This window comes from Adiantum capillus-veneris, chromosome 12, assembly GCF_014529385.1.
Source record: "Adiantum capillus-veneris isolate H3 chromosome 12, ASM1452938v2, whole genome shotgun sequence".
Taxonomy (NCBI): Eukaryota; Viridiplantae; Streptophyta; class Polypodiopsida; order Polypodiales; family Pteridaceae; genus Adiantum; species Adiantum capillus-veneris.
Genome location: NC_140942.1, coordinates 25,881,417 through 25,897,024, shown reverse-complemented (window position 1 = coordinate 25,897,024; position 15,608 = coordinate 25,881,417). Strand labels below are relative to the sequence as shown.

The 15,608-nt window shown below is 41.9% G+C and overlaps 1 protein-coding gene across 1 annotated transcript; it reads right to left on the bottom strand.

Annotated features, from left to right (window-relative positions):
- Window positions 1-242: 242 nt before the first annotated feature.
- Window positions 243-12,544, bottom strand: LOC147445472 (uncharacterized). The gene is made up of 3 exons (XM_086524592.1): window positions 12,305-12,544; window positions 12,116-12,217; window positions 243-323 (listed from the first exon to the last, which is right to left on the bottom strand). The coding sequence occupies exons 1-3, from the start codon at window positions 12,542-12,544 to the stop codon at window positions 243-245; spliced, it is 423 nt and encodes a 140-aa protein (XP_086380718.1).
- Window positions 12,545-15,608: the final 3,064 nt, after the last annotated feature.

The window sequence follows — 15,608 nt, the reverse complement described above, 5'->3', positions numbered from 1 at the left end:
TAAAAGAAAATCCGTTGGGGGGAAGAATTGAGAGTAGTGTAGCTATACTACTTGTTGCCTACACATTCGGGTGTCACTGTTGCTACTTCTGACGGCACCGAGAAAACCCTCAATGAGTGGCTTTGGGACAAGGTCACTGATGTAATTCCAACAAATAGAGTTAGAAATTTTGGTGTTCCAAGACACTTATCCAAGAGTATGGACACCATAATTTACAACCCACTTAAGGATAAGTATAGGGACTATTTTTTAGGAGAAACTTGAGGATTGTAAGAATGTGACAACACATAAACATCGTCTGTATCATTATATCCCAAGACAGCCTGCCACACGTATCATATAGATATCCCAGAATGCTATGTAATAAATTTATCAAAAGTTATCCTAAGCCTCAAAAGGTTACAATTGTAATAAAATCTCTATCAATAAAAGAGGAGTTTTTGTCTCTGAGTTTTTTCTCTCTCGGTGATTTGAAACTTGGGTTTTATTAAAGTCTCGTGTTTATTTAAATCTTGAACTCTAGCAATCGTATCAAATTCAGTGTAAACCGCGTAAGCACCACCTGTCGCTCTCTATTCGACAAGAAAAGAAGCTCCTCCTTAAACAAGCCGAGGGCGAGGGAGCTAATGTGGAGAGAGATGCCGAAGTGTGGATGGAAGAGATAGATGACTATTTCAAGGCTGCAGGGACTCAACCCGAGAACCAGACCATGCTCGCAATGTTCCACCTCTCTAGAGATGCCAAGATTTGGTGGAAACAGCATTGTAGAGATCTGAACATCAAGGGATCTTCTTAGTCGTGGGAAGACATCAAGGCTGCAATGATGGGGTGTTACTTACCACCCGCTTATAAAACCTTGAAGATGAATGAGTTCTTTTCCCTTCGTCAGTCGAGGAGTATTACTCAAAGTTTGTTACTCTTTGAGTTATGCTCCTTGAATGACCTTGGATCATCAAGTAGCACGGTTCTTCCAAGGGCTCATTGACCCCTTGAACAATTGGCTAGAAGCTCTCAGGCCAACAACTCTTCAAGATGCCTTGGCAAGAGCTAAACTCTTAGCTATGGAAATTCAGAAGGTCAATGAGAATAGAAGGAATCATTTGGCGAAAAGGGCAAGGACAAATGTTTGGAATAATAGATCGACCAACCAAGCATACGAGCAGCACCCAATACTAGCCACTACCGGAGTTATGGAATTTCCAAATGTACTTTGTTATGAGTGCAACAAATTTGGGCATTATCGGTCTAAATTCCCCAAGAAGACTCAAGCAACCAGCACCAATGCCATACCTCTAAATGTCTATGCGCGAGGACAACCTAATGGAAGAGGAGGATGTGGAAGAGTAAACAGAGGGCGAGGGTGTGGAGCTACTGCCAGAGTAAATGCCACAGTGGTACAACCAACTGTGGGAGATGAAGCAGAGGAGAGAGCAACCTTGCATGCTGCAATTGACAACCCCAATGGTTGCAAGCAATACGCAATAATTAATACGCCAGGATCTCTCAGAGGTGAACAAGTTAACTTCCTTATAGATTGTGGTAGTACTCCTTCATTTCTTTCACCCAGATGCATGAGGAAGCTAAAGCTAGATAAGCATCCAATAAGCAAATTAGTTGTGGAGTTAGAAAACGGCAAGGAAGTAGTATCTCAACACTCTATAGGGATAATTGACTTTGATTTAGGGGGACACCCAACTTCTGCCCAATTTCAAACCCTACCTTTAGGATTCTTTGAGGGGATACTAGGGATGGACTGGCTAAAGAAAAATCAGGCCCACATCATTGTGCACAAGGGAAATTTACCTTTACAGATAACTTGGGTAATGAAGTCTTAATACAAGGGAAAATGGGAGACCTAGGGATACTCTAGTTAAGTCCAGCATACTTTTGAAAGGACTGAGAAAGGGGCAAAAAATTTATGCGGTAAAGCTCAACAAGGTGGACCAATCAGACACCAGATTTCGACCAAACTGGTTGAGGGAGTATGATGATGTATTCCCTGAAGACGTTACGAATCTTCCACCACATAGAGAGGTAGATCATGAGATTGAGGCTATCCATGGATGTGAACCTATCTCAAAGCGACCTTATAAAATGTCACTTCCAGAGGCCATAGAACTCAAGGAACAACTTAGGCAACTCATTGAACAAGGATTCATTCGACCCAGTACTTCTCCTTGGGGCGCACCAATTATTTTTCAGAAGAAGAAGGATGGGACCTTAAAGATATGCATAGATTATCGTGGACTGAACCAGGTAACTGTCAAAAACAAGTATCCAATTCCAAGGATTGACAAACTCTTGGACAAACTCCATGGTGCCAAAATTTTTACAAAGATTGATCTAAGGTCAGGATATTACCAAATCAGGATCAAGGAATTAGACATTCCAAAGACAACTCTCAATACTAGGTATGGACACTACGAATTCAAAGTAATGTCCTTTGGTCTAACAAATGCCCCTGCAAGTTTCAATCCATTTATGCAGGATATTTTTAGACCTTATCTGGACGATTTTGTCCTGGTTTTCTTTGACGACATTCTCATCTATTCTAAGAACGAGGCAGATCATGAAGAACATCTTCGCAAAGTACTTGATCTTCTTCGAGAACACCAACTTTACGCTAAAGCGAGAAAGTGTACCTTCTGCTCACCAAAGGTCAATTATCTTGGATTTATCATATCGGCCAAAGGGATTTTAGTGGACCCAGATAAAGTCAAGGATATTGTTGATTGGCCTCAACCATCCACCGTCACTGAAGTAAGAGGATTTCTTGGAATAACGGGATGGTACAGGATTTTTATCAAGGACTATGCACGTATTGTTGCACCTTTATCAAGGACTATGCACGTATTGCTGCACCTTTGATGGAGCTCCTGAAGAAAGGAATGAGGATCGAATGGAAGACCGAGCACGAGTCTAGTTTTACTAAGCTAAAAGAATTCTTGGTCTTAGTTCCTATCTTAAAGCTTCCAGATTTCAGTAAGGAATTTGAAGTAGCGACCGATGCTAGCAAATTTGCTTTAGGCAGAGTTCTTACTCAAGAAGAAAGACCGGTGGCGTATACTTCACGAAAGCTGAGGGATCATGAGAAGAATTATCCTACTCACGATTTGGAACTTTTGGCGGTTATACATGCGCTAAATTTGTGGAGACATTATCTTCTCCGATGCAAGTTTCAGCTAGTTACACACCACAAGAGCTTCAAATGAAATTTTTACTCAACCTATTCTCAATATGTGACAACGTCGATGGATAGAACTCTTACAAGAATATGACCTTGACATAAAGTATAGAATAGGGAAGGAAAATGCCGCTGCAGATGGACTAAGCCGAAAATCTTTTCTCGAAGCTAACTCTATTCCAAATAACCCTATCTAGGACAGAATTAAAGAAGCATCTTTGGTAGATCCAGAATACCAACGTATAATATCATTAGTCTAGCAGAATAAGATGCCTGAAGCTAAAGACTACTCTCTTATGGGAGGATTTCTTTACTTTAGACATAGACTCTGTGTACCCAGAGACCCAGCTTTAAACAAGACTATTTTGTATGAAGCACACGCACTATAAGAGGTGCTTAATAGTAGCGACACTCATAGTGCGACGCTCAAACATGAAAAATCACGGCGTCACTATAGGCTCATAGCGACGCCGCCAGGGCTAAAAAAAATAACCGAGAGCGTCCGAAAACTCAAATCTCAAATCTGAGTTTTTGACGCGGGCTCAAGCAAGCAAGGTAATGCTCTCTTTCTCTCTCTCTTTGTTCTCCACACACACACACACACACACACACACACGAAGAGAGGAAGGAGAGCCAGGTATGCTCCTTCCCTCTCCTCACTCTCATGTTCCCTTCCCCTCTTTCTCTCTCCCTCTCTCTCTCTCTCTCACACACACACACACACACACACACACATTGTGTTTTTGAGAGAGAGAGAGAGATAGAAAGAGAGAGAGAGAGAGAGAGAGAGAGAGCACAAGCATAAACAAAAAAATGCACACACACATGCATAAACAAAGAAAGCACACACACATTGAGAGAGGAAAAGAGAGAGAGAGCATGCATAAACCAAAAAGAGAGAGAGAGAGCATGCATAAACCAAAAACGCACACACACATGCATAAACAAAGAATGCACACACACATTGAGAGAGGAAAAGAGAGAGAGAGAGAGAGAGAAGAAGAACAAGAAGAGAGTCTTATCATCGTAGGAAACTATCCCAAGAGACCTTAAAGATTTAGTCGACAGGAGTTGAACTCAAGACCTGTTATTCATAAGGGAAATGACATAACCAATCTATCACACTTCGGTGATAGAAAAGTTATACCATTTTTCTCCTTTTTTTATTGGCATGCACACACACCCACACACACACCCGAGAAGAAGAGAGTTTAATTTAACATTGTAGGAAAATAATTAAAGAGACCTAAAAATCTAGTCGACGAGTAGTTGAACTCAAGACCTATTATTCAAGAGGAAAATGGCATAACCAATCTACCACACTTGGGTGATAGAAAGGTTATACCATTTTTCTCTTTTTATTGGCACACACACACCCACACACACACACACAAGAAGAAGAGAGTTTTAACGTCGAGGAAACTATCTCAAAAGACGTTAAAGATTAGGTTAGATGTAGACTTACGTTAAATTAGATTTAGGTTTATTTAAGTTAAATAAGATTAAATCTAGGTTTATTTTTAGTTAGATTTACGTTTGATTAGATTTAGGTTTATTTACGTTAGATTTAGATTTACGTTATATTAGATTAGATTTAGGTTTATTAATTTAGATTTATTTACGTTATATTAGATTAGATTTAGGTTATTTACCTGTTATTGAAGAGGGAAAATGGCATTACCAATCTACCACACTTGGGTGATAGAAATGTTATACCATTTTTCTCTTTTTATTGGCACACAGACACCCACACACACACAAAAGAAGAAGAGAGTTTTAACGTTGTAGGAAGCTATCCCCAAAAGATGTTAAAGATTAGGTTAGATGTAGACTTACGTTAAATTAGATTTAGGTTTATTAAAGTTAAATTAGATTAGATTTAGGTTTATTTTTAGCTAGATTTAGATTTACGTTATATTAGATTAGATTTAGGTTATTTACCTATTATTGAAGAGGGAATTGGCATAACTAATCTACCACACTTGGGTGATAGAAAGGTTATACCATTTTCTTCTTTTTATCGTTTAAGATAAGGTTAGAAGAAATGGCAAGAAAATGGAGAGAAAAATTTTTGCGCTCACAGCCTTGACAGTCCATGCGGACCAGCAATTCCACCTGCATGATCTACTGCTGCTACCATACAATAAGACGTCATGTTCAGCTAATGGAAGAGCAAATTGAGCGCACACAGAAATTAGTGATGCAAGATAACAATTCCAAAGGTCACACACACACACACCACATCCCGTCAAATCTAAAGTAAGAATTAAGTGCCTTGAGCAGACATCAGTTACATTGCAAGAATGGAATACCTGCATGCTACAAACAAACATCTATTGTGAAAAGATGTTAAGATGCTATGAAATGCTACAGCTAGAGAAGAGGCAAAGGGGTTTTGTCCACTACATGCAGTGACGGACGCAAAGTGGACCCCGAACCTGACGGCCTCTAAAACGCTGGGGGCCGAATGGCACGCCTCGAGCCTGCCACGGTAGAGTGAACAGGGGGCACCACCTAGCTTTGAGTGGCTAGGACGCAAGACCACGGTGATATCAACACCGCAAGCCTACACACCGAGAGAGAGAGAGAGAGAGAGAGAGAGAGAGAGAGAGAGAGAGAGAGAGAGAGAGAGAGAGAGAGAGAGAGAGAGAGAGAGAGAGAGAGAACATTTGCAAATGATGAAAACCCTCCGTGGTGTTAGGGTGAATTATTTCCGCAATATTTACAAGGCGGCATGCTGTGGTGGTAGAGAGGTAGGGGGAGGAGGTGGTGCAACCTACTTGGTGCGTTCTCTAAGGCGGCTCAATGATTGTGAATACTTACCACCAAGAGCGTGCATACGTGTGTGCATCGACCATTGGAGTCGAGAGATGGATGTGGTTCCCTTCGCATGGTACAGTTCCCAAGGCAAACCCAACACACAAGCCCCCTCCCCGCGATGGTGATAGTGTCAATCCTTCCCTCTACACTCTACCAAATGCTTGGTTCCTCATGAATTGCCCCCCCCCCCCGATAGTGACCTCTCAGTGCCAATTTATAGGTGTTGGCTGCTTGGATTATGGTAATCCCAGTGTGGTTAGGGTAAGCTTAATCGGGGAGACAAAGCAAGTGGTGGGCTGGGTGTGGTTGACCCTTGCTTTGTTTTGGGAGGTTATTAAAAGATGGGAATCTCTAGGTGGGCCTTTGTGACCATCACCTAGAGAGAGGATATTTACAAAGAATGGAAATTTACAATGGCTCGAATGAAAAATGAAGATAATGATGAAAATAACCTATAAATTATTGGGATGGCGTCGTGGTTGCGTATTGTCCACGAATGGCGTGCTGTCGGTGTGTCGGTGTCGAGTGTACTTCTTTTCGGAGTCGGCCGGGGCATGCCTTCGGTGCATTTTCTCTTTTTTTTGTTGGCGGCACATGCTTTGGATCCTTCTTCTTTTGTTTGTTGATGTCGTAGTCATTTTCTTTGTTGTATCTGTGGTGCGGTGCGTATATGCGTGTGTGTGTGTGTGTATGTATTTGTGCTACGCGGGTGTGTGTGTGTGTGTGTTATATAGGTATGTGTGTGCGAAAATGTGCGTGGGAAGGGGGGGCTATATATATATAATACATATATAGTTTTTTGTTTTTTTTCTTCTTCTGGCGGATGGCCGACGGCCTGTTCTCTGCACAAGGCGGATGGGGGGGGGGGGGGGGGGGGGGGGGGGGGGGGGGGTAGAATAGGGGTAGAGTGTGTGTGTGTGTGTGTGTGTGTGTGTGCATGTAGGTAGGGTGTGTGTGTGTGTGTGTGTGTGTGTGTGTGTGTGTGTGTATTTCAGACTGCGCTGCCCGTGAGGGTGTGTGGGTGGGTGATATGAGGATTGCTGCACACAACGTGAGGTGAATGGGTGTGTGTGTGCGTGCTTTGCGGACTGATGCACACAACGCGATATTTGGCATCGGTGGCCAAAAAATGCTTCATAATGGAAGCTCTTAAATCTTTCCATGTTTGTGGAGCTTTACCGTTTGCCTGTAGGCTAGACCACCATTGTGAGGTCCCCACCTCGTCATCTCGAACGACGGTTCTAATGGTAAACCTGATGACCACTAGATCTATAGAAAAAGCAAACAAAGTGGTTTAATGGAACCAACTAGCGCACGAACTCTCATCACCAAGTGAATTGAATCAAGCCTACTAGCAACGAGATCTAGTTCCACCCCGCAGGGGAAAGAGTGTCTAAACAATTATTGATCCTAAGGCTCACCTTTCAGAAGGAGAGAAGTCTCGAGTGCCTTTTTTCCCATTGCTTTCAGAGGCACATACACTTGGGACTTCAATGCTTTTGGTGCAATGAGTCGTCATTTACCGTACTATGGGGACAGAGAGTTCCCAACCAATTGGGACCACCCTTCTCATAGGCATTGGCAACCGGAGCCAAGCCCCCACTTTCCACCCCCATACTCACACTTTGTCTTGTGTGTCCTAATTACTAACACATTTGTTGTTCAACATATATATTCATTGATTAATTCTCATTCACAGGTTGTGTTAAGATAACCCTTCAAACAATTTTTCAAAGCAGCACCAAAACAATCTTTCTAGTAAAAATTCACTCAATAACTCATTTCATTTAAACTTCCAATGTCCTGGAGGCACGAAATCCCCTAGTGAGTGTTAACTCCACCCGTTGTCACCTAGTTGTCCATACAACTAGATTTGTCCACCGCATAAAAAGCACGACATGGACATCCCACCGCAAAGAACGCAAGTCGTGGATATCCACCGCAAAGAACGCAAGACGTGGATCAAAGTCCTAAGCTAGGTAATCCTAGCTACTACGAGAACCTCACGAGCTGCCCCCTCTGATCAGGACTAAATCAACATTGGAGTTAAAAATGAACTGGCCGAGTTAATTTTTCCTAGCAAACAGTCCTTCCTACACCAGACAATATATACCAAAAACATTCTTTCCTACTTGAATTTAAATGCATCAATTAAAATGCCGTGGTCTCCGCTGGATCTTCCAACATGTTTTGGGGTAGTGTTACTTTCCTACCTCACCGAATGCAATGTTATTAAACTGTACTTGAATTAAAATTAGACCTACCTCAATAATCTCCTCTTGATTGCTTCGTGAGATGGCCGGTGCTTGATCGACAATAGGAGTCTTTCCCTTTCTGTTGGCGTTGCTTGTTCCGGCCTCATGGTTGTGAGATCCACACAAACGGGTCCTCTTTGGGGCCATTATACTCACTACTAAAGATGATGAATTTGGAAAAGAACTAGTGTCCAATATTACCATAACAACCACAAACGGTCCGGATACAACATGGTTAGCTTTATCAAGCAATTATTCTTATACGAAAGGAGTAGATTAACTTCAAGTACGGTTATTACTCATCTATCTATTTTTGGGTAAATTTGGGGTAATATTAGGTGATCCAAGTCATAATTACATCAATTTAGGGTAGCATCTTCTCGTGAACTTATGGAAATTGACTCTGAATTAAGGTTCTTCGCTTAGGCAATTGGAGAATTCAGTTCTTGTAGTTACTTGCTTAATTAGAGTGGTTGAATGATGATTTTAGTGTACTAATTCCTTCTCAAAAATGAACGGAAAGATGCAGTTATGTCTTATGCATATGCGGAAGAAATTCCGTTCTCTAGTGACAATTAATTTTGAGAGGGGGAATTAACTCTTCTAATTACACATTAATCTCTTGCAACATGAGTTTAATCTTTTAATTAAAATCTTTCATAATGAAACAACAGATTGGGGTTGTTTAATTAGTTACATTGCTAAAAATTGGGTCAATCTCCACCACTCAATCATTGAATTGACTAACTGGTAATTCCTTCTTACTAACCATGGATTAATTTGTGATTAGGAGTTTGAATTGATGCATAATTAGCTAATGAGATTAAGAAAGTGAAATAGATTAATCACTTAGGTGATTTAGAGAGTTGCTACTAGGTAGAGTAGTTAGATTATGCATAGTATTAGCGGAAAATAAGGGATTCATAGAGAGATTATGATGTAAGCATGAATTTAACTCGAGATTACCGTAATTTGAGTTGATTAAGACCTTAATTGCTGATCCGAGAAGCCTAATCCGACAAGAAATTGGCAGCCCCTCCTTCCCTTAATCCTCTCCTAGAGATTGTGTATGCCGGCAGCACCTCGCCCAAGGTATGTGTGTGAGGGAGTGTGTGTGTGTGTACTGAGTATATGTGTGTGTGTGTGTGGGAACATGTCCTTAAATAGGCTCCCATCCTCAAGAGGTCAAATTATGCTGCTAATTGCATTTGGATGATCACTTTGGCCATGCATGGCAGCTTGAGTGCATAGCTTGCAAGTGTCCAATTTGCTTGCTTTAACCGAGTCTCACACTCTCTCTCTTGCTCCTAGATGAGTGGGGGTTCCCTCTAACTGCTAAAGCAAGCTCCCAGTGGCCTAGAGCCTGTGCACACACCAGTCCCTGAGTGCCGGTGCCCCTGCTAGCTTTAGAAATAAAAATTTATTTTTATCCTTAGAGACTCGTTACAGCTTGGATTTTAATTCTGAAACTTGTTGTGCTAAGACGAAGTTAAGGTGCATCATCCCGAGTACCTGGCATATTTAGCAGCTCTCGGTGTCCGGAATTGTATTTTTTCAAATTCTGGATACGGGTGCAGTTTGACGAGCCGATCAAAACTAGACGGGTCGGGTGACCAAAAACTTACTATTTTAGGAAATTTTTCACAAAAAAAATATTTTTATTCATTTTTGAAAACTCTATAGCATTCTAAACATCTTGGCATCGACAGATTTAGAAAAGCTGCCAAAAATAGTAACTTTTTGCAGTATGATTATTTTGTAGTATAGGGGTGCTCTTTAGCTCAGGGTCAGAGATCTTACATCCTCCCCAACGTGAAAAATTTGAGATGTCCTCATCTCAAGAATTGATTAGGATAATCCCTTATGAGCGTTGGTTCATCCTCCCAAGTAGCTTCTTCTTCAGGATAATATTTCCACTTCACAAGGTGCTCGGTAATTGTCCTGTTTTGTAGCTTTCTTTCTCTTGATTCAAGGACGTAATCAGGTTGAAGTTTGAGAACTCCTTGTGATAGCATAACTATCTGGTCTGAGTCCAAGAGATGATCGGGGTTAGGAATGTAGGGTTTGAGTAGGCTGACGTGAAATACATCATGGACCTTTATGTTTGCGGGTAACTTGAGCTTGTAGGCCTGATCACTCACAACCTTAGTGATTTCAAAGGGTCCACAATATCTCGGGCTTAGTTTCTTGTACCTTCCTAATGATAAGTTTCTTTTCTTCAGTCGGACTCGTAGAAAAACTTTTTCTCCTTCTTTGAAGGTCCATTCCGATCGATTCTTATATGCGTAATGCTTCTGTCTATCGTGAGCGGCTCGGATATCTTGGCGAATGGCTGTAGTCTGAGCTTCCATGTCTTCTAGCATCTTCTTAAAGGCTTCTACCCTGATGGTTGGGTCTGAAAAGTTAAGCAGTGCTAAACATTCTTGTCCATAAAGAGATTTGAAGGGTGACATTCCAATGCTTCTATGTTCGGAAGAATTGTAAGCATATTCTACCAAAGGAAGATATTGTAACCACTTCTTTGGCTCTTGCAAATAATAGGGCCTGAGAATGTCCTCGATGACTTGATTTACTCTTTCAGTCTGCCCATCTGTCTGCGGATGATACGCTCTACTGAAGGCTAATTGTGACCCAATAGATTGGAAAAGAGAAGTCCAAAACTTTGATGTAAACTTGGCATCTCTATCACTGACGATACACTTGGGTAAACCATGTAACCTAAAAATTTCCTTGATGAATACTCGGGTGATATCCGAAGCAGTAAAGGTTGTCTTTACAGGTATTAGATGAGCCACTTTTGTGAGCATATCAACAACCGCAAATACAGAGTCATAACCTCCTGTGGAAGGTAATCCTGTAACAAAGTCCATACTGATGCATTCCCATTTCATCTGGGGTATGTCAAGAGGTTGAAGTTGCCCTGGTAACTTGATTCTTTTGGCTTTTATCCGCTGACAAGAAAGACATTGCCTCACATAGCGAAGTATGTCTCCTTCCATTCCGGACCAAAAATAACTCCTCCTGATAGCATGAAGGCTAACCTGGATGTCCTGATGTAGGGCTATCGTCACTACAAGAGGTTGTGTGCTCTTGTGAGGCTTTTAGCGACGAAAATACATTGGGTTTTTATAACCCTCGGCATCCCTAAGAGGGTCGCTATGAGCGTCGATACGGGGACGTCGCTATAAGCGTCGCTATGGTAGTTGCTATAAGCGATGCTATATAGCGACGTCTATAGCGACGCTGGAGGGCCATCAATAGCGACGTTGCAGAGCCTAATATAGCGACGGTCATAGCGATGGCCGAGATGAAAATTTTTTGGTGGTAGGGAATTGAATGCTCTACCACCCATCAACCATATTGAATGTTTTATTTGTCTAAATACCTTTGAAAAAAAGTTCAAAGGTAAATATAGACCCAAAATAGTCACCCACAAGACAATATAATCATCAACTCCATCATCCATAGTACATGATGTTTGCAAAATAAAGATACAAAGATGACAAGCGTGAATTGATGAAAGAAAATCAATGACAATTGTACACATAGGCAAAATCACTTCATTGTTAATCATTGAAAATGTAATAGTTACAAACCATTGTCATTATTTAAAAAACATACATGGTTTTCAAAAAGACGTATAAAAGTCGTCTCATGATACATAATCTATGACAAAAATAAACTAATGCTATCTAGCTATGGCTAAACTGACGTCGTCTAATGAGACGTCTCATCGCATCGAAGCAGCGTATCTGTCGGATTCTGCAAAAAAAAACAATAAGATAGCTTTTCGTAAATATATAGCGACGTTTATAAAACAGTACAATAATAGATAATAATAAACCCTAATACTAACCATGCCGCCAGGAGAACTCAAGATGTCTATAAGGACGTTTAAGCCCTTCCTGCCTGCATAATCACGCTCATATGGTGTGGGATCATGTATTGTAAACGACCACTGTCAAAACATACAAAGAATCCATTATGGTAGAATTTCAAATCCCATAAAACCTAAACTATCAAACATAGATGCGAAAACACTTACAAAATCAGCCTCAAATGATGTCCACCCATCACTCCCCAAGTGGTGCGAGCTCCCTGGCTCTACTCGCGCTCTTGCTGCCTCCTTTTGTTCCTTCCACTTGTCGGGATTCTCGCGAGCTTCTTTCTTCGCATGCTTCCAATCTTCTTTGGCCAGCCAATCTGGTCTGCTCCATCCATGCTTGATTACTTTTTGCACTTCAGAACGCTTATGCTTGCAGTATTCGCGCATTCGAACCTTCATCACATCTTCATTGAAGCAGTCATCCCATGCTGGAATGCGAAACTCGTCATGAAGCATGCTGATGACTCTATCTTTTAATTCATTCGGTACTTCACTCCAAGTGTTTAGTATGTAGTGTCTAAACACCTAAGAGCAAAGACCGCACATGTGCCAAATCACCTTCTTGCCTTCATCATCCAAGATGATGCCACCGCTGAAGTCGACGGAGTAAGGCAAGCCCTCTTGCCGCTGACGCGTGAACCTGGGTGTCTTGAGAGGGGTCTCTAGCTGCGTGTCAACGGGGGTACGGACGCGAGGTGTCTCCACTGGAGTCTAAGCCCCGAAGCGAGGAGTGTCCACTGGAGTGACTCCTGGAGGAGGAGCTAGTGGTGTGTAGCTGCGGGGAATGGCAGTCAACCGCGCAAAACTTGGTGTCGATGGTGATGTCCTGGCTGGTGTTGGGACGGGCAAAGAAGTGAAGGGTAAAGAGACTCATCGAACACCAGGTGGTGTCGAAGCATCGGTGGAGTCACCCCCACAACAACCACCACCTCCACCACTAGAGCGCCGGTGCCTAGACGAGTGTGAAGATCGTCTCGTCGACACCAAAGCTTTGGAGCGCGCTAAGGACTCCAAAACAGAGGGAGATATGGATGGAGTAGGAATGCGCGATGGTGCACGAGAGCGCTGACGCTCCACGTACCACTGTCTCTGATGGGGTGACAAAGAAGATAGAAACTCCTCATCATCCATATCTGCATTAAACACACGAACGTTTAAACTTAATATTGAATGAATGGAGTAGAAAACATGGACAAGTAGATATATATATATATATATATATATATATATATATATATAGAGAGAGAGAGAGAGAGAGAGAGAGAGAGAGGAGGTGCTCGTCGTCTCTGCTTATGAGAACATACCTAGAGCATACGCACCTGGAGTGGATTCAAAGACCATTAAATACAATGACGCAAATACTTAGAGAGCTAGAGTTTTTACAAAATGGAGCAAAATTTTTCAAAACGGAGAATCGTACAAGAACTTGAATGTGCTTGTAGCTTTGGAATGTTCAAAGGCTAGCAGCAACAGAAAGCGTTCTTCTTCTATTCAACTTGAGTGATGGAAGAGGCAAGTGCATAACTCTGAATTTACAAAACGGAGCAAAATTGTTCAAATACAATATTTATGGATTTAAAAGATCTCTCTTTCATCCTCGCATAGCTCAGCATAACTTCCTGTATCTATATAGAGCTCTCCATTTAAACAGATGTCCTTTGGTTCATTTTGTAGATCCTCTGCATGCACCCCATAGAGAGTAGCAGCTTGATGTTCGTCTGGCACCACCTCCACAGCTTCTGACGAGCATCTTCTCCGATCTCCTCCATTGATGTCGCTATGATTGGCACATGGTAGCCTTCATACGTCCGTGCACTACGAGGGGATACTTCTATGACGTACCACCAGTTTGATGCAGACATTGTAGGATCACATATCACTTGCAAGAGCCACATAACTTACATGAGAGCTTCCAAGCACATAAATTCTAAAATGGGATGTTAAGTATTTACATAATTACTTGTTCACAATGCTTGGGTAGTACGAAAGTGTCTCTTAGGTCAGTCCATTTCTTAGTTGAATCCACCTCAAGAAAACGAGACTCTCCTCTATGCACAGTAGCATTGCGACCCTCCATGATTATCTTGAACCATTGCACGTCGAAAAAGTCGACAAAAAATCCTCTATAATCGATCCTCAAAATCTCTTGTAGCGTGCCGAAGTAAGTGAGTTCCGCCATCATAGGATCTGCATCAGAGGACCGTCATCAACTAGATTGTTCAAATTTTGCCATGATTCCACAATCTTGAGTAAAATGCTTTTTGTCGATCTGTTCCACCCTAAAATGTTGATCTTTACACCATGTTGTTGTGTATGACTTATACTACAACAAACAAAGATTATGAGTGGCCGTTCAAACATCTAGAAAGTTACGAGTCGTACAATGCAAACTTACCTTGGTCGCGCAACCCCTAGAGTACTCCCACTCTTCCTCAATCACTTCTTCACCGCACCGTTGTGCACTTTTCAATTGGTTGTGCAACCATCTTAAGCTCATGAATGTTGGTAGGCTCTCCAGACCCGTCGGATAGTGCATCGGTGGTCGTCTTCCCCGTCTCCACTCGATTCTTGCCCTTTGTCGCTCTTGCTTTGCATCCTCAGATTGTGAAATCCACTTGTGCATGACTGGATTGTGAAGCATGCAAAATCGGTTGATTTTAGCCTCTAGATCTTCCGTCATCTTGTTCTCAACACCGATATTGCACATGAAAATTCCAGATATGTGCTCATCATCTATGCTTCGCCATAGCGTGTCTCGGGCTTTATCAAATCCGTCTAACCACTCTCCAATGTACACTAGGGACTTTGATACCAGTCAACCTTTTGCCATGCTACCCTCCGGACATGCCTTCTGACGCACATATCCCTTGAGCGTTTTCATGAAACGTTCTAAAAAGAACATCCATCTGGAATGTATTGTGCCAGCTATTTCCACCTCATCAACTATGTGAACAAGAAGATGCACCTGAATGGTTAGCATGGTAGTAGGAAAATGTTTCTCAAACATGCACACAACCTCCGCAGCATTTATTTTCGCGAATGGTATGGAGTCTACATTGATCTCCTTTTGTGAGATCCATAGCACCAACTTCGCAAGTTTGTAGATTGTGTTACAGACGTCAAGAGACAAACATCCCTCAATGGAAACCGGTAAAATAAACTACAAAACACGTGCAACAATGATATTAAAGTCCATACACGAATTTGTTACACAATTTTCACTATGATATACTCCACTATGAACATACCTGACACATTTTATGCCAGTCGTGTGACTTCAAACCGGTAAGCTTTCCTTCTTTAGTAAAACACGTTCGGAGCAAGTTCATTACGCCAGTGGGGGTCCGCAAAGATCGAATGGTCTCTTTTACTTTGCGTTCTTGGGCTCCTGTGAAAATCCATGGTGCTTTAGGGAGTTTTATCGATCCATCAGACACTGTTTGCGGCCAATATTGCTCCATAC